The 20,154-nt window shown below is 42.3% G+C and overlaps 1 protein-coding gene across 3 annotated transcripts in view; it reads left to right on the top strand.

Annotated features, from left to right (window-relative positions):
- Nucleotides 1-20,154, top strand: part of LOC124863150 (potassium voltage-gated channel subfamily C member 1-like) — a 239,019-nt gene that overhangs the window by 91,091 nt on the left and 127,774 nt on the right. For all 3 annotated transcript variants that reach the window (XR_007037063.1, XR_007037064.1, XM_047357409.1), the window contains exons 2-4: nucleotides 7,076-7,207; nucleotides 7,647-8,508; nucleotides 14,287-14,499. Coding sequence is in view for 1 of the 3 variants with exons in the window: in XM_047357409.1 (XP_047213365.1) it covers nucleotides 7,076-7,207; nucleotides 7,647-8,508; nucleotides 14,287-14,499 (1,207 nt within the window). In the remaining 2 variants the exon portion in view is untranslated. The remainder of the gene's footprint in view (nucleotides 1-7,075; nucleotides 7,208-7,646; nucleotides 8,509-14,286; nucleotides 14,500-20,154) is intronic.

Genomic DNA, 20,154 nt, shown 5'->3' with positions numbered 1-20,154 from the left:
AACTCCCAACGGTTGATGCTTAGAAATTGCCAATCAATATTAACAATAAAAAAGACAAATATGTCTGTCAAATAATTTATTAGACGTTTGCCTACCTTGATCTTTTAATTCTTTTCAGAGACTTACCGTGTTCTTTTTTTTGAGAGTATATGCTTGAACAGTTCGGAGTTTATCATAAACAGCCACAATATTTAAGCCTGAATGTATTATTAGCAACATAAAAATAGACTGTGGTAAGAACTGGCTATCTGTTTATTATAGCTTTGCTAGTTTTAAAACATCAAACACTGTACTGCAAAGAATGTAAATTGAACATTTATCTAAATAAAACAAAAATTATTTTCCAATGATTTTACTGAATTAGTTTTCTTACCTATATACGTGTTTGATTGTTTAAATTGTTTATTGGTGACACAAAATTATTTTTCACTGTATAAACCCTCCCCTGGCATGTTCACTTTCAGAAAACACTGATCTTCAATCTAAATCTATACATGTACAGAGTAACTAGTTAGCACCTGCATTTCAATCATGCTAAATATAGACACAAAGACAGCAACCACAATCTGTTTCAGGTTTGATAAATCGCATTACGGGTGGTAAAGAAGTATATTTGCATATGCTCCTCCCATTTTGATGATGATTAAGTTAGTCCCTTGCAAATTTGTGAATATGCCTGCCACTAATACCGTTGCCAAAGTAGAATAGCCAGTTACATTTACAGGATATATCTGAAGCATCATGCACCAAAATTGTTAGTTGTATAAATTTACTAAAAGACCAACAGGAGAAAAAAAAACTGGTTTACTAAAAATATTGATTGTATCAAGAAAGAAATACTCTACTGCATATGGTAGTACTTGTAGACAGTTTGTTAGTTAATCAACTTGGAAAGTAAGCAACACAATCCACAAGTTACAGCCAAACTGTTGAGCACCTGAAATTGTACATCAAGCAAGAATGGGAAAGAATTCCACCTACAAAGTTTTCAACAATTGTTGTTCTCAGTTCCCAAGCACTTTTTGAGTGTTGTTAAGAGCAAAGGTGATGTAAAATAGTGGTAAATGTGCCCTTGTTCCAGCTATTTTTTGAAACGTGTTCCAAGCGTCAAATTCAAAGTGAGTGAATATTTACAAAAAAACAGTAACGTTTATATCACATCTGTAGGTGTTTGAGTTTTGATTTTATTTGACAATTTTTTACTATTTACTTTGTTCTTCAGCTGTGCCTTTGTGAGTTATTTTCCTTATGCTTGTTTTTGTTTGTTGTTTTCCCTTTTAGTTTAGTCTTTTGTGTTGTAGTGTTCTATCCATCTAGAGTTTATTTCCTGTTAGATTTTTGTTACTTCCCTGGACTTTTCTGTGTTCCAGCTCATCTCCGTTTATTAGGCTCCCTCCTTCAATTCAATTCAATTCAATTCAATTCAAAGATACTTTATTGATCCCCGAGGGGAAATTAGAATTCCAGTACAACCCATCCAAACATACATCATGACACAAGACAAGGGGGACGGGTCACCGAGGCTTTGCTGCCCACTCACAGGCGCTGCCCTTGCTAGATGAGAAAAGAGGCCACATTAAGTAAGTAGAGGAAAAAAATCATATTTCACACTTATCCTTAGCAGGATACAGTTTGAGATTGCAAAAAACCTCAGCACAAAGAAGCAACAAGTTGACAAAACAACATCATGCCGGGAACGGTGAAGGTGGTGTGAGGGGGTGCATATGTTTATCTTGAGCATGTGTGTGTGTGCAAGTGATTGTGTGCAAGTAAGTCCATGAAGCACTGTCACAGAGGCCATTGTCCTTGATGGTTCGTTGGAATGTTCATCAACCGGCCACACAGTTCTGAGCAGGTCCACAGGTGTCCTCAAGGAAGGGAGGGAGCAGAGGGAGCAGAGCGTCATGTTTACATAACTTCCAGGAGAAGTTGAAGATAGCCAGCCATCAAGGCCGTGCAGGGGAGCCAGATTCAGAAAAACAATAATTATTTGGGTTAGGCTGACTCTTAATTTTCCGTCAGCCTTGAGAGTCTCGCTGGTGCTTCTCAAAGGCGAATCCAAACAGCCAAATTCATGGTCTTTCTGCCAGATCTGAGCGAACAACTTTCTCCAAGATTTATCCCATTTCACCCCCGAGTCCAGGAACCGCAACCTGCCTGCGATCCTAAGGATCACATCCAGTCTGCGATTCAGCTCACGTAACATGTCAGTCTGAGTGCTGATCGCCCTGAAGATCCCATCACACGTGCCAGGCAGCCTTACAATGGCCAGAACAGCTGCTGACATTCTCAGAATTTCTCGATATGCCAGGTAACCGCTGACTTCAAAAAGCAGAAATCCTGATATCAAACATCCAATTATATACACATCTTCCACATCCTCGACTGACATTATCGACAGACACACAATCCTCCACTTCTGCCAGGAGTCCATTGTGTATCCAGAGAAAAACGTCCAGTCCGGACAAGTTGGGCTCTCCTTCACCCTGTCTTCTCCTCGAGAAAATTTGATCAATTGCATTGAGAGACCAGCTGACCAAATCCATAACTAAGAATTTGGAAGATTTGCAAAAAGAGGCTCCAAAGACAAGACACAGAGCTGAAGCAGGGCAGTTGCCTTGCATTCTCCCTGCCCCAGCTGCTCCACATTTTATCTGATTAGCTCTTCTGGTTCATTGGTCATTTCTCCAGAATTTTATTTTGCCATGACCTCATTATGCATTTGGATCCTCCTTCAACCTCATTGTGATAGTAGAATTCAGTCATTTGGACCCATTAGATGCTGATTTTTTTTATTCACCAGCACTATGGGTTAATAGGTTGGAATAGGAGGTACTGTGACACAATAGATCAAGCAAGTCCTAGGATTGGTTAATGGTGGCAGCTGTTTGTGTTTAGCAGGATTCCCCTCCTTCCTCTGCCGGGCTTAGGGAAACTGTTGAAGGAAGCAGAGGAGAAGTTTCCAGTCACTGAGGATCCGCCCTCCATTCCGGTCCCCAAGGGTCTGGCTGACATCACCGCCTCTACCTCCCTTGCAGATTGCAAACACTGCCGTTAGCTGGATGCCTCAGCTCTTGCCATTAGGGTCAGTCCAACATCTTGTTCCTGCCGCCGAGGGTCAGTCCAGCACCTCTGCACCTGTCTCTGAGGGTCTGGCTGACACTGCTGCTCCAGTCACCGAGGGTCTAGCTGACACTGCTGCTCCTGCCTTTGAGGGTGTGGCGAACTTCATTGTTCCTGCCTCTGAAGGTCTGTCTGATGTCTCTGTTTTGTCTACCACCAAGTCATAACATTCACAAGGCTTCCAGTCCAGTCCTGGAAGGTCCGCCAAATGTTCTACTCCTGTTCCGGAGGGTCTGCCCAATGCTTCTACTCCAGTCCCAGAAGGTTGGCCTGACATCTCCATTTCCCTAGCATTAGCCCCATATTCTGCAGCACCCTGCTGTCGGCTCATAAAGGATCTATAACTCGAACTAAATGTCAATGTCAGAATGTTTTCTAGGTTTAGTAACTGAAATTAAAATATGTTAAAAATGGTGGACACAAGAACAAGTACAAACATTTCTTCTGAAGAACCATGCATTTTAAGCTCAGAAATCACCAAATAATTTTGAAAATTATAAACTTTGATATTTCAAACTGTGCTGAATATTTTAAGAAAGCTGATATTAGACAGACTAATATGGATCCATTAAAAACCATCAAGACCCATCATGATCACAATTAGCCAGCTGAAGTTCAACTACAACTAGCTGGTTAACATTATTAATTAACTAAAACTGGTTACATGAAATAAAACTGTTGACTTATTTTGGTATGGCTAGTGCTTAACAATGCCAAAAATATTTTGTAATTTCATTAATTTATCAGAGAAAATAATTCAGATATGCAGAGAATGAACTGCGTTCAATGCTGGAACTGCTGGTGTTTGGAACTATCTGCAGCTGCATGACCTATGTGACTTCCCCATTCCATTCTTTTGATAGAAGTCTATGGGAGTGTCGCCACTCTTTCCACTATGTGGTGTGGATCATACGGAATTGACTTTGCATTGAATGGGCAGTACAAACTGAACATTAGCGTCCACATTGCAAGGGTGTGAGAGAGAACCAGGAGAATTAAAGACTTGATTAATGCAACCTGCTTCCATGGATGTCGTATACAAATATAGATAAGATCATACACAATTTTCAGTTTTAATTTAGAAAAGACAGATCAGTCAAAATACAAAAATACATTTAAGTAATAATGTTTTTTGTTTTTCTTGCTATTGGATTGTTGAACAGTATAGAATTGATTAAAGCACAATTAAAAGCTTTTTAAATTATTAAATGTTTCAATTAAGGTCAAAATTTAAATATAAGCCTCTATTTTGGCTTCATCGTACATCCTACTCTAGGGGAGTCTGTGCCTCCACAGTCATGAATCCCATTGCACGTCACTGGTTGACTTAATTTCTGCAGCCCTACAAGAAGGACATGTGGCCTATTTAAAGGGGAAAAAAAGTAATGTCAGATGTTGTAACTCGTCAGCAACTTAAATGTAACTGCAAAGTTCTTAAGGTAAGACTTAAAATTAAGCTCTAACTATTCCCTTAATTAAAATTAAGGGAATAGTTAGAGCTTGGATTTGTTCTGCCTCGAAAAGACACAAACCAAAATAAAATCTAAACTGAGAATCTCAGCTTTTTAAGGGGTCCTCATGTGTCACGGTGAATGTCTCAGAATGACACATTTTTGATGATGATATTACCCATTCGATACAATTAAAGCATTTATAATATGATTTACAGATTGATAGGCAACTTGGGGAAGACCGTCATGCCCAAGGGCACTTTGACTGTTGACAGTGGGGGAAGCTGGAATTAAACTCACAAAAACCCAAATGCCAGACAAGTACTTTTCCCTGCTGAGCCACAGCTGCCTAATTGCGTATGTATGTGTGGGTTTTCCATCTAGGGCAGCTCTATATAGCAGTTTTAAATTAGATCATCATAATAAGAAATGGGACTTAGTGAGCTCTCTGAAAAAACACTCTCTAAAAAAAACACTTAATCAGCCTGTCTTCATTGCTGCCCTGACAGACATACGTTCACATGCATGCTATAACACTTCCATAGTCATTGAAACATCCAATTAAATAAATAAAGACTTCCAGTACAAGACAGACTCCTGTCAACTGCAGAAATACTCGGATAATTCTGCAGTCGTGAGGTGGATCAGAGATGGACAAGGAGCAGGGTACGGGTAGCTGGTGGACCACTTTGTGGCATGGTGTAGAAACAATCATCTCATCTTGAACGTTAATAAAGCAATGGAGATTATTGTAGATTTTAAGAGAAACAAAAATAGGTCTAACACTATTTCCATCATGGGAGAAGAAGTGGAGGTGGTGGAGGAATATAAATATCTTGTTCACCTGGACAACAGACTGGACTGGAATTGCAACTGTGAAGCCGTCTACAAGAATGTACAGAGCAGACTGTACTTCTTGAGGAAGCTTAGGTCTTTCGGTGTTTGCAGCATATCTTCTATAAGTCTGTTGTGGAGAGTGTGATCTCTTCTGCCATCATCTTCTGGGGTAGCAGCATCAGAGCCAGGTACTTGAACAAGCTCAACAAGCTAATACAGAAGGCTGACTCTTTTGGAATCTCTGGAGATCAATGTACAGAGAAGGATTCTTCGTAAAATGAAGAACATTATGGAGAACCCCGGGCATTCTCTTCACGAGACTGTTGTACAACAACAGTGTCTTCAGTCAGAGGCTTCTTCAGATCTGCTGTAAGACAGACCACTACAGGAAATCCTTCCTGCCCATGGCCATCAGCATCTACAATGGCTCTTTGAAGAAACCTGCATAATATGAGCTACAACAACATTTAATTTCCTTTTGGGATGAAAAAATGTTTTTCGAATTGAATTGAATATAATATGACCTATTAATATGTCATCACCATCTAAGACCTTCACAGCACTACAATATAATGCTCTCTACCTGCAGACCAAATGGCATTTATTCTTGCAGTCATAATCCAGTCTTGGATTTCAATGTTTAATTCGGTCATGTGTCAGTCTTTCTTTACCAACACATTATGCTCCACCTTTGTGATTTTGTAATTGAGATAACAAAATAATAAAATCATTACTGATTTAAAGTTAGAGTAAAAAAGTAAGCCTTAAGTTCTTAAGTAACTCTAGTAATTAATAGGTAGCAAAGTTCAAAGCTTCGAGTCAAAATTAATAAATGCAAAAATCTGATCTTCCTCCAGCTGTTGTGAGGGACCTTTAGTAGTCTGGCACAGGAACACTACCATGTTTTAGGTGGTACTGTAAAGGGAGCCTAAGAGTAGCATGGTCCTTAAGAGCATTAAGAGCTTTATATATTTGATAAAGTGCCTTTAAATCAGTCACAAAAGTCATAGGCAGCCCATGTAAAAAACAAACAAACTACTAAACACTCAGATGTTCCCTGTTCTTATTTCAGGTACGCCTAATAATAAATTTGTCTTCCAAGTCTCCCAATAGCTTCTTTTGGAGAAAGCCACAAAGTGAACAAAATGATAACCAAAAGACAAAAACATGAATTAATTTTGCTGCTGCATCTGATTGTAGCAAGGATTTTAACTTTGCTACATTTTTGGGATGAAAAATGTATGTTTTGACACCTTTTTTATGTGTGATCTTAGGTTTTTAGGGTCTTTCACACAATCTTTATACTGTTTTTTTAATCTTTTTGTTATATACTTACTGAACCTTTGTCTTTCTTATTTTTGAGACTCAAATATCAATATCAATCTTATTTTTTTCTGAATCAAAAGCATTCCTTTGCTATGATCAGTATTTCATTTGTGCCACCTGTTGGCAGTTTCATTGTACTACATTTACTGCAATGGCTCAAACTTTTCTCTGCATTGTCTGCAAAATGTGAATATCAACCTGCAGCTGAAAGACACCTTTTTCAGATGTTTTTGGAATGGTGTCAGTTTTAAATCTTATTACCAGAAAAAATGCATAAACTTGAGGTGCAAATGAAACACATTTCTAGTTTGCAATTGTCTTGGTTTCTTTTTCTGCAGTATGTGGCCTTGGCCTCGCTGTTCTTCATCCTTCTCTCCATTTCCACTTTCTGCTTGGAGACCCATGAGGCTTTCAACACCATCTACAACAAAACTGAGAATGTCACTGAAGGCAACGTAACACGTGAGGAGGTACAGCAACAATATTATTTTAAGAGTACAGTTGCTTATTGTGGATAACATAAGAAAACCCCTAAATTAATAGACCTTAAATTCACTGAGGTTTGAACTGCCTTATTCCTTTGACGGCTGAGGGACTACAGAATACTTGCATCTTCTATTACCACAGTAGCTTACAATAATTGCCAATGCTTGTTTTTTCATGGAAAAGGCAGAGCAAAGGTCATACTACTACAAAATGGTTTTATTTGGACTTTTTTTTATTTTCCTCTCCATGTATTCAGACATACAAGAAAGAACTAAAAAGTAAACTGTACCAAAGTCAACCAGCGAAGTATAAATAATATGGAAATGAGATACATTCTATACATTGCTGTAATTTAATATAATAATAACATTCCACTTAATAGATAATTAATTCTACTAATCCTTTTCTCTATTTACTTTACAGATTGTATATGAAGTTGTCACAGATGGCTGGCTGACATATGTGGAGGGTGTCTGTGTCATCTGGTTCACTATTGAGGTGGTGGCACGCGTCATCTTTTGCCCTGACAAGGCAGAGTTCTTCCGTAGCACCCTTAACATTATAGACTTTGTGGCTATTGTTCCCTTTTACCTGGAGGTAGCACTTAGTGGCCTATCCTCTAAAACAGCCAAAGATGTGTTGAGCTTCCTACGCGTGGTACGTTTTGTCCGCATCCTGCGTATATTCAAGCTAACCCGCCATTTTGTCGGTTTACGGGTCCTGGGCCACACTTTGCGGGCAAGTACCAATGAGTTCTTGTTGCTTATCATTTTCCTGGCACTGGGTGTCCTCATCTTTGCTACTATGATCTACTACGCTGAACGTATTGGAGCTGACCCAGATGATCCAACTGCTGCAGCCCACACCAACTTTAAGAACATTCCCATTGGGTTCTGGTGGGCTGTGGTGACAATGACTACTCTTGGATATGGAGATATGTACCCTGAAACATGGTCGGGAATGCTAGTGGGTGCCCTCTGTGCTTTGGCAGGTGTGCTGACCATTGCTATGCCTGTGCCTGTTATTGTCAACAACTTTGGAATGTACTACTCGCTGGCCATGGCAAAGCAGAAGCTTCCAAAGAAGAGGAACAAGCACATCCCAAGAGCACCACAGCCAGGAAGTCCGAATTACTGCAAGCCGGATGCTCTGGCAATGGCAACTGCTTCTCCACATAGATTAATGGGCAATGTACTTGGGCCAGGCTTGGTGGAATCTGGCAGCATGATAGGCACTGGGGACTGCCCACTGGCACAGGAAGAGATCATTGAAATAAACAGGGCAGGTAAGTTAGATTACATTACATATGCATTTTTCAGAACATCATAAAGGGAATTCCGTAAAACACACTGTGATGAATTTAGCATAATTATAATTATATATAATATTATATATATATAATAATGACAGTAATATCACATTTCAGTAAAAAAAAACTGATAATTCCAAACTTATTTACCAGGAAACTCAGTAATGCTAAGGGTTACACTTTTTCTTTAATAATGCTTTTTAAAGTTTGTATTTTTAGTATTGCACGCTTGAAACACTTTTTGCAATACTGTGGTAATAATGATATGCCAAATCATGCTGTTAAATCTCTAAAATATTATTCACATCGACAATATGTGCAAAAACCATTAAGTAAACTGTTAAGTAATTTCATAAGGACACATATGGAACGACGATGGTAATGGTGGTAGGGCGGTTCACCCTGTTACCGGTGGGTTGCCGGTTTGAACCCCCGCTCCATCCATCTCAGTCGTCTCTTTGGGCAAGACACTTCACTTGCTTTGTGTGCTGATGGTGGTAAGATGGCTCAGTGGCACTTATTGTATGGCAGCCTCACTTCTGTCAGGCTGTGCTAGGGCAGCTGGGGCTACAATGTACACTGTCAGTGTGTGAATGAATGGGTGAATGACTTCATGACTTCATAAAGCCCTATACAAGTGCTGGCCATTTACCATATGAGCCCTTTTATGTATTAAGGGGTCTTAAGTAAAATGCTCCAGGCTTTTGTATAATCTTAAGTATTTTATTAGTCTTCTTTGGCATTGGTTCTTTTTTTACATTACATTTGCACATCTTGAAATAATGTCTACTATGTTCTTAAAAATTAAGAAAATATGCAAGAGCTGGCATACCTGCTGATATTTCATAGAATAGTTTTGAAAAAATAAAATAAAATAAAATCCAGAAGGACTGGACATGGTTTTTTCTGTGCATTTTGCGTCATGCTCCAGTAAATTCATTCACTTTGTGCTTAGGTCCTTTCAAAATTATTTAGGGAATGCCAAAGACAGTCATGTGTATGACGTGAGTACATGGACTGGATAAACATTACTAAAAAAGGTTGGAAAAGAAATATTGGAAGAAATGTACTTCTCAAGGCTGGATGTCTTGGTTGTAAAAGATGTCCAGACAGTTGTTTCAGCTTGTTGATAAATTAGTTAATAAATAATCTGAGAAATGGAACAATATTTGACCTAATAACTGAACATTTTGGCTTTGTAAAACACATGTCAAAGTATGAGCAGATACCATTTGGGGCAGTGTGTCTATCTTTTGTTTATTTTGAATGGCTAGTTTATGCCATTTTTTAAAGTTAAGAGTACAGCAAAAAACGTTTGGATGCAGATTTTATTTGCTCAAACAGTGTTCATCTTGAAAATTTATATTTGAAAACATGTTCCACTGAAAATAAAGACATAATAATAATATTAATATAATGAACCTGAGCACAGTTCCTGTGGGACACCCACGTGTTTGTCATACTGAAGACTATTAAGGTTTTTTTATTTTTATGGAAACGACTTATATTTTGACTTAATTAAAGAGCATCAAGGGGCCCAGTGAGACAAATCTCACTCCAAACAAAGAAAGTGGTAGTACGACCCAAACAATTATTTCCACAGGACTCACTGTAATTGGATTTTAAATACAACGGCAGTTTAACGGTTTTTCTATTTTAAGCATTGTTCATCAGCCAACAGCTTTGCTGGAGTGATGCTACACATAGAAGCTGTGGGATTTATTTACACCTCTGTGATGCCTCTGGAAGTGAGCACCTCTAAAATTCGCTTGCCACACATTTCTTTGTTATTAGCGTAGAATCCAGAGGAAAATTAAAGGCAAATGTCACACAGGAGGCAGCGTACATGCAGCAGCAATAGATAAAGCCTATCAGAACAAACACAAGAGTAATGCAAGATACTGACAGCAGGTGGGGTTGCACACATGCAACAGCCATTGTGCTCATTTATGTACAAAAGAATGTTTGTGTTAGTGAAACTTATATGCAGTTTATATTTAGAAAAAAAATATGTTCAGATTTTTTGGATTAAGAGGTTGCACTGTACTTTTGAACTTTCTGCTGAAGGTTTACCTATGAATAGAGGCATAAAGCCCTTGTGTTATAATTTTGACTGTCCAGCCGTGTGTAATCAGACAAACACAATGCTGGTAACCAGCTTAATGGATACACCAGACCAATCTGAAAGAGTGCAAGGAGGGCCAACATCCTCAAAGACTAGGAGATCATCACCAAAGATAAAATGTCGAAATACCAGTGAAAACATGCAGAAAGCTAGCCAGCAATTATAGGGTTGCTGTCATGATGTAGGGTTGTTTGGTTTTTGGTTTCGGGTTTCTTATGTTTTTCACAGTTAAGGTTTTTTGACTCGTTCTTTTGTTATTATTCTTCTTAGATTTTGAATCATGCTTCTGTTATTTTTCCTGGCCATGCTTTAGTTTTGTCGTCTTGTTCATGTTTTGTCAAGTTTGGTTTTCGGATCTGGTTATGCTTTAGCTTCATGTTTTTCTAGCTTATTTATTAGAGTCTGTGTTTTTGCCGCAGCCACGTTTTGTTCTGTCTGTCAATTAAGTTTATTTGGCTAACCTGTCCAAGTTAATCTGTCCCCTTGCTCCACCTGGTTTTCACTCGATATATTCACACCTGCTTGTTTGTCTTCGCGGAAACATTTTTCACTCTCATGCTCATGTCTAGCTTTGATTCTCATGTCTTGTTCTCCTGCTCATGTCAAGTCTTGATGCTCAAGTCTTGTTTTCGGATCATGCCATGCTTGTCTTGCCTGCCCGTCCGTTGTTTTGTTCCTGCCTCCTGCTGTGAGTGAGTTTTTGTTTTTTTCGTCATTAAAACCTTTTCACTTACCATCACGCTGCCTGCTGTTCTGCATTGTGGGGTCCAATTCCAAGTAAACCGTGACAGAACCGTGACAGTATGTTTCCGCCAAACATGGACCTCGCGGACAGTAGGCAGGAGAGCGCCAGGGATCGCTGGGTTAAGCAGCAAATGAAGGAGGCGATGAGACTTCTGCCGACGGATTTGGAGATTCTGCTGTCTCCTCTGCTGCTGGAACAGATAGAGCATGAGGTGGCCCAGCGCCAGAGAGTTCGGGAGGGCTGTTCTGTCCCTCCGCCTCAGCTCCGACAATCCCCACCTGCTTCCGTACCGGCAACAAAGCCGTCATCTTCCTCCCGCCGCAAGAATCACCGTCATGCAGGGATTCCCAGCCGGTCGACTGGCGAGGAGGTGGTTTCCCTGCCAGCTGATGTGAGGGCTCCAGCAAGTAAGCCCGCATCTTCGTCTGCCACAGCACCATCTGCCAGGCTCGCTGCACCTCCGCCCATGCCGTCTGCGCTTGCTCCAGCCAGGAGTTTTGGGGCAACACCTGCCGAGCTGGAGCAGCGCTTGAGGTTCACGGCATGCCACATCAAGATCCTCAGGACGACAGGTCTCCTGTATTCCTCTCCTGAGCTGATGGAGAGGATAAAGCAGATCGAGATGGAGTATGAAGTGGCAGTAAGGCTGTTTTACTGCCACCCTCCATCATCCACATCAAGTCTCCAGGGAGCTGCCGCAGAGCAGCCCACGTCAAGTCTCCAAGGCGCTGCTGCAGAGCAGCCCACGTCAAGTCTCCAGGGCGCTGCTGCAGAGCAGCCCACGTCAGGTCTTCAGGGCGCTGCTGCAGAGCAGCCCACGTCAAGTCTCCAGGGCGCTGCTGCAGAGCAGCCCACGTCAAGTCTCCAGGGCGCTGCTGTAGAGCAGGCCACGTCAAGTCTCCAGGGCGCTGCTGCAGAGCAGCCCACATCAGGTCCACAGCCTGACACACCACAGCCTAGCACACCACAGCCTGACACACCACAGCCGGACACACCACAGCTCCGATGTTCCCCACCTGCTTCCGTACCGGCAACAAAGCCGTCATTTTCCTCCCGCCGCAAGAATCACCGTCATGCTGGGATTCCCAGCCGGTTGCCTGGTGAGGAGGTGGTTTCCCTGCCAGCTGACGTGAGGGCTGCAGCAAGTAAGCCCGCATCTTCGTCTGACAGAGCACTGTCTGCCAGGCTAGCTGCACCTCCGCCCATGCCGTCTGCGCTCACTACAGCCCGGAGTTCTGGGGCAACTCTGTGCTTGTCCAAGTTAATCTGTCCCCTTGCTCCACCTGGTTTTCACTCGATATATTCACACCTGCTTGTTTGTCTTCGCGGAAACATTTTTTACTCTCATGCTCATGTCTAGCTTTGATTCTCATGTCTTGGTCTCCTGCTCATGTCAAGTTTTGATGCTCAAGTCTTGTTTTCGGATCATGCCATGCCTGTCTTGCCTGCCCGTCCGTTGTTTTGTTCCTGCCTCCTGCTGTGAGTGAGTTTTTGTTTTTTTCGTCATTAAAACCTTTTCACTTACCTGCTCGTCTGCATTGTGGGGTCCAATTCCAAGTAAACCATGACAGAACCGTGACAGTTGGTTCCTGTAATGCTTTTCCCTCATTGATTATTGAGTAGGGTGTAAATAAGCAGAGTAATGCTATAACCAATAAATTATTGTCTTTAACACTTCTTCTACATTTTTAATATCTTTTGAGGAATGTCTTTTGACAAACATTGCACATAGGTTAAATGTTATTGTACAGAGATTAATTTTACATTCAGTTGTGCAATTTTTACAAAGTTACATCAAAATGAAACATAATGGACTTCTCAGTTGAGAATTTAGCTACAGTAACAATGGACCTTTTGTCAATGAAACTGGCATTTAAATGTAATACAAAATATATACAAAACAAAACAAATAATATGTCAATAGAACTCAGCTTTAAGGTTTTGAAGCCTTTTATAATATCAAGTAACAACTCAATAAACAAGATTAGTATTTGAGACTGGTCTCTTTCCTAAAGTCAATTTTACTCTTTTATTAGCACCGTTCAACTTGCATTTAAATGAATCCAAAATAATTCAAAATGTTTTTTTATTAAACAATGGCATAATCTTAATCAAAACTTTCTAAACAACAATGACAATTTTTTTTGAAGTTTTATTTTATTTTTTAATCCATCTATACCTCCATTGTCTATACCTCCCTATACTTAGTTAAGAAAATCAAACTATATCCTCAGTCAATTCTATGTTCAATACATTTTTAAAACAAATTGATGAAATCAAATTAAAGTCAGATGTCAACATTCTTTTCATAAATGCTTAAACCCTGTGCAGATTTCAAATTAAAGATGATTAAGATGATTAACATTTAAACAACATGACAGCTGCATGTGAAAAATTATTGATACCCTTCTTAAAAAGCAATTGAAATTCTTATAAACTATATGTAATTGCTTACAAGCTCTTTGCATGTCCCCAATAGTATTTTTGGCCTATCACCTTTTGCAATGAGCTGCAGGACTTCTTGCCATCAGTTAATTTTTAGCTACTTACAAAGATTCTCTGTGAGATTCAAGTCGGGACTCTAGCTGGGTCATTCCAAAATGTAAATAATGCCTTCTAGTAGATGAAACATATTGGTCTAACTAAAATGTGTATTGTGTCCTAAAAATGACTACCAGTTACTTGTTCTGTTGCCGTTCTGTTGTTCTCAGTGCAAACTAGATTTTGATTCCTTTTCTCTCTTTCCAGTGTATATTGCATTTTTCGTATAAATTATATTTCTGTTTTGCCATTTGTTTAGTAATTGTTATCGGTTTTATCCTTTCATTTTGTCATTTTGTTGATGTTCCACCTCTCCATCTCCTTCATCATTCTTCATTCTAAGACTCTAAGCAGAATGGTGATGCAGCTACCAATGCAGCAGCTTTGGCCAATGAGGACTGTCCAACCATAGACCAAGTTCTCGGGGATGAGCGCAGTCCAGTCACTGGAGGGCTTGGCTCTACCACTAGTCGCGAAAGATACCCACACGACCGAGCCTGCTTTCTTTTGAGTGCCGGGGAGTTTCAGCGAACCACCGATGGGAACGTTCGGAAAGGTAAGAGTGCAACAGGCAAAGGGAACCTCAGTAAGAACCGTAAGCAGTTACTTGATGCATGGTCCTGATTAATATGTACTGTACTAAATGTACTGAAACAAAGATACATCTTAATAACATACACAAAGATACAAAAGCAGATTCCAAATATTCTGACATACTTAGATAAATATATATGCTTATAAACGAAGAATCTTTTTGTTACAATACCTCAATTAATACATAGGAATAAACATCTTATCACAGTTCCCTATCTAAAAACATCTTTCTGTCTAACAGCTCAGCTTCATCAGTGTCACTCCCTTGAGACCACTCAACTTTGCATGCACTATCTTGTGGCACATACATAATCATTCCCAGATTACTGGCTTCTGGTGGTCTCTCTGCCCTGAGTAGAAATTTATAAAGATTAAATTCGAAGTTTTGGATTAATGCATAAACTTAATGCAGCCTAAATACTTCAGCCTAAACATGCACGTTATGTTAAAGAAGTCTTTGGCAATACAATGAAAAATCATTTTTAAACTCAAGATGCCCGAGGAGAACCATACTCAAAGAAAAGGCCTTCTGAGGACATAAGAAAAGACAGAGCAAAGATGTGAGGTAGGTTAATTTTTGGTAAAAGAGGATGATTTAAAATTGTTATGGATTTCACAGGGCAATATTAATAAAATAATTATTAAAGCAAAAATAAAAAGAATGTGTCCCATGGTAAACATTCCTCAAGTATTTATGGGTACTTCAATCAAGGTTAAAAGAAAGTACAACCTCAGTAAGAGTTGTAACATGATCTAGTATCTAATAGGTTCTAAATTATTTCGATCTAACTTTAAATTTACCAAAGGAGAAATCACACATTCCACCAGATATATTTATTACTGTCATAGTTTTTAAAGGCCGACTTGACCCACATGCAGAGGACAATCAGACAGAGAAGCGTAGATTCAAAGTTTTATTACTCAGTTCAGGAACGAGGCGAGCAGAGGGGTCAGGAGTCAGGCTGTAAGGGAAGGACAGAGATGAGCTGAGGAAACAGATCGGATTAATCAAGTCAAGATCTATGCTCACTATTCAGTAGGCGATCGATCCGCCAGGGGGGAGAGACGGGTGCAAGTCTGGGGCGTGAGCCTGCGCAGAACCGGCTGGAGCGCTCTGATGTTCCAGGTAAGCAAGGTGGGTGGACAGGTGGCGCTCTCAGACTGGAGGACTCGCAAGGGTCGGAGAGGTACAGCCAGTGGTTGCAGGAGGCCCGCGGGCGGTCGGCTCGACGTCTTGTTCCGTGCGCATACTGGGCAGGCAGATACATATTCGCTGATTTCTCGATGCAGTGTGGGCCACCAGAATCGCCTGGTAACAGCTGCGATCGTTCGATTGGCTCTCGGGTGGATGGCGAATCTTGACGAGTGGAACCAGGCAATCGACCGGCCCCGAACTGCTGCAGGAACGAACATGCGGTTGGGCGGTCCGGTCCCCGGGCCCGGGTCAGCAAGGAGGGCCTGTCGCACGCAGTCCTCTATCTCCCAGGTTACGGCTCCTATGGTGCAGCTGGGAGGCAGGATGGGTGCGGCCTGCTTCTCCGAGTTGTCAGAGATGAATTGCCGAGACAGAGCATCAGGCTTAACGTTTTTAGTGCCAGGTCTGTAAGAAATTAACAGGTTAAATCGAGAAAAGAAAAGAGACCAATGTGACTGACGGGAATTTAAACGTTTGGCTGACTGGATATATGACAGATTCTTGTGATCGGTCCAAACCAGCACAGGCAGCTCAGACCCCTGCAGCCAATGCTGCCACTCCTCCAAAGCAAGCTTAATGGCCAGCAGCTCCCTGTCCCTGACATTGTAATTCCTCACCACAGGCCCCAGGCAACGGGAGAAGAAGGCGCAGGGATGAAGCTGGCCGTCCTGGCTCTGACACTGGGAGAGCACCGCTCCCACCCCAGTGACAGAAGCATCCACTTCCAAGGTGAACTGCATTCCAGGATCAGGGTGGATGAGAACTGAGCTTGAGCTTGTTCTTCAGCAGGATGAAAGCTGCCTCAGCTTCAGGAGACCAGGTGAAGGGAACCCTGGTGGATGTCAGTGTTGTCAGGGGACTGACAATCCGGCTGTAGTTCTGGATACACCTCCTACAGAAATTAGCGAACCCCAGAAAGCGCTATAACTGCTTTCGAGTGGTTGGGGTTGTCCAGTTCTCCACAGCCTTAACTTTGTGCGGATCAGCGCAAACCTGCCCACCTTCAAGGATAAAACCTAAAAAGCTGATGGAGGTTCGGTGGAATTGGCACTTCTCCGCCTTGACGAATAGCTGGTTTTTCAGGAGGCGCTGCAGGACCAAGCGGACATGACGGCTGTGCTCTTCAACAGTTCTGGAAAAAATTAAGATGTCTTCCAGGTATACAAAAACAAATACATTCAAAAAATCTCTTAAGACGTCATTTACAAGAGTCTGAAAAAGTGCAGGTGCGTTGCACAATCCAAACGGTATCACCAAATATTCAAAGTGACTGAGCGGGGTTTTGAACGCCGTTTTCCACTCATCCCCCCAGCGGATCCTAACTAAATGGTATGCGTTTCTAAGGTCGAGCTTGGTAAAAATAGTAGCCCCATGAACAGGCTCGAAAACAGATGAGAGGAGAGGTAACAGGTACCTATTCTTGACAGTAATGGCGTTAAGCCCCCTATAGTCGATGCAGGGGTGTAGGGAGCCATCCTTTTTACCGACAAAGAAAAAACCCGCACCGAGCGGGGACGAGGATGGCCGAATGATGCCGGCTGCGAGCGACTCTCCAATATATTGCTGCATTGCCCCCCTCTTGGGCAGGGAGATCTTATATAACCGGCCGGGAGGCCAGGAGGTCAATTGCGCAATCATAGGAGCGGTGAGGTGGTAGAGAAAGGGCCCGTGTCTTACTGAAAACGGAGCTAAGGTCATGGTATTCGTGCGGCACCTGGGTGAGATCTGGTGGCTCATCCTCCACCCTCTCCTCAGACGATCTAGGAGTGACAGCTGATTGTAAACAGGTAGATAAACACCGGGGTGACCAGGACTCGACTCTTAAATCAGTCCAATTTAGGTGAGGATTGTGGTTCTGTAGCCATGGGAAACCCAGGACTAACGAGGCCTGGGAAATGGGAAAAACAAATAGTGTAACACGTTCTCTTTGATTCCCTGATAACAGTAATTCTACAGGTTCAGTTCTGTGTGTAATACAATGGAGCGTCTGGCCATCCAAAGCCAGAACCCAGCGTGGAATAGGCAGAACCTCGGTCTTAATGCGCTGCTTTCTGACAAACTCCTGATCTATCAGGTCTAGCTCACAGCCTGAATCTAATAAGGCAGACAAAGGAATTGTACGTCCGTCAAACAGCAACGTGGCCGGTAAAGTGAAGCGGGACGGCGAGGATGGTTGTCGGTCCGCCGGGTGCCCATCAAAACCGGGATTGGGCAAGCACAAATCAAGTGCTTAGCGGATCCACAATAAAAGCGCTGCCCAGCCTCCCTACGACGCTGCGGTACGTCATCGGGAAGCTGCCCCCTCCCCAACTGCATGGGCTCGGGCTCAGGCTGGCTCGGAGGTTGCATCGGCTGGGACAGAGACAACGGAGGAGAGACGGGATGCGGTCTAATGGTGGACCGCTCACAGTAGGTCCACCTCCTCTCCCTCATCCGGTTGTCCAGGCGGACGGCCAGATTTATGTAATCATCCAGCCCCTTGGGCTCCTCCGAAGGGTGAGCTCATCTTTCAAACTCTCATCTAGGGTCTGGAAAAAGGTAGATTTTAGAGCGCTGGAGTTCCAACACGATGCAGCTGCCAGCGTGCGGAAATCAATAGCGAACTCCGTCAGAGGTCGGCCGTGCTGCTTTAACGGCGAGCCACACTTGAATGGTCAACGTCAATGTCAAATGTCAACCTAAAATCTTTAATGAACCCGTCATTGGTGCAGCCAAAACTGTTGTGATTTGAAAACTTGGCCTCAACCCACCGCAGTGCTCTGCCGGTGAGCAGGCCCAGCACATAGAAAATTCTCACGTCGTCATGGGGAAATGACTGTGGGGACCTATGAAAGACGAGAGCACACTGTAACAGAAACCCCCGGCAGCTACCAACCTCCCCGGAAAACTTCTCCGGGCTAGGGGAAACCACATCCCGACTATGAGGAAGTTGCTGGGACTCCGGAGGTGCCTCAGCGCCCTCTGGCGGTGAGGCGGGCGTAGCTCCCAGAGTGTGCTGCATTAAGACTGTGAGCTGTTCCAACTGCTGACTAACCTGCCGCTGCTGGTCGAGGAGAGAGCGGAGGGTCGAACCATGAGCCTGGATAAGGTGACCGTGCTCAGATATGATTCTCTGGAGTGCCTCTGCTGGCCTGCGTGTTCTGTCATAGATTTTAAGGCCGACTTGACCCACATGCAGAGGACACTCAGATAGAGAAGCGTAGATTCAAAGTTTTATTACTCAGTTCAGGAATGAGGCGAGCAGAGGGTTCAGGAGTCAGGCTGTAAAGGAAGGACAGAGATGAGCTGAGGAAACATATCGGATTAATCAAGTCAAGATCTATGCTCACTATTCAGGAGGCGATCGATCCGCCAGGGTGGAGAGACCGGTGCAAATCTGGGGCGTGAGCCTGCGCAGTACCGGCTGGAGCGCTCCGATGTTCCAGGTAAGCAAGGTGGGTGGACAGGTTGCGCTCTCAGACTGGAGGACTTGCAAGGGTGGCTGACACCCTTGCATTTTGACAGAAGGTGAGTTCCAGAGGGAGAAACCCAGCTCAGCGGCTCGGCTTGAACGGCCTAAGACGAAGGGAAGAAACAGACGATTAATCAAGGCTCAAACAAGGAGATCTTCCAAAATTCTGGAAAGGCTGGCCAGGTTAACACTACCACAGTAGGCAAAACACTCAGGTGTAGAAGAGCCAGCGAACCACCCTCATATAGTCCTCCAGCTGATGAAGAAACGACGTACACCTGTCAAACCTCCGTCCTGCAGCTCCAGCGCCTCTTAGGGGTAAGAGAAAGTTAGTAGCAGGCAAGTTGAAAAACAGAGTGTGACAATTACATAAGAATGAAGACAAGTTGGAAAATATTATTAAACATTAAGAAAATAATTGAGATACATACAAAATAGGTGAAACCAGGAATTTTAAAAGGGCTTGCAATTTCTATCTTGAAATTGTCAAACAATCCATAATTTTAGGATTTTAGGTCCTACTTTAAATCAAAAAATATATAGCTTACTTTTTCTGCATCACTTTGACGATGTCTGGCACTAGTTAGGATAGTTTTACATTGATGAAAGAATGCTTTTGAATAGTAAAGGGGGATCAGAAAGCACATCTAATTGAAACAAATCAGGCACACTGATACTAAACATTAAAAAAAGTAGCTTTCAAATCCAAGTTAAACATACAAATTCAAAAATGAACTGTCCCAAACACCTGCCCATCCGTACTCACATGACCTTAAAGAGATGGTCCAGTGTTCAAAATAGCGACAGAAATTACATTCCTCCATCTGAATCTGAGATACGGCTGTTTGGTAGACTGATTGGAAGTTTCACAACTATTTGTCAGACTTCATTTCTTAAGGAGGATAAGTAGTGGCAGTCCTCTGAAAGTAAGTTAAACCTATTCATTCTGCTTGTTTGAAAGGTACGACCAC

This window comes from Girardinichthys multiradiatus, chromosome X (genome assembly GCF_021462225.1).
Source record: "Girardinichthys multiradiatus isolate DD_20200921_A chromosome X, DD_fGirMul_XY1, whole genome shotgun sequence".
NCBI lineage: Eukaryota > Metazoa > Chordata > Actinopteri > Cyprinodontiformes > Goodeidae > Girardinichthys > Girardinichthys multiradiatus.
Note: the sequence above shows the minus strand (reverse complement) of the source record. Positions and strands in the feature narration are given on the sequence as shown.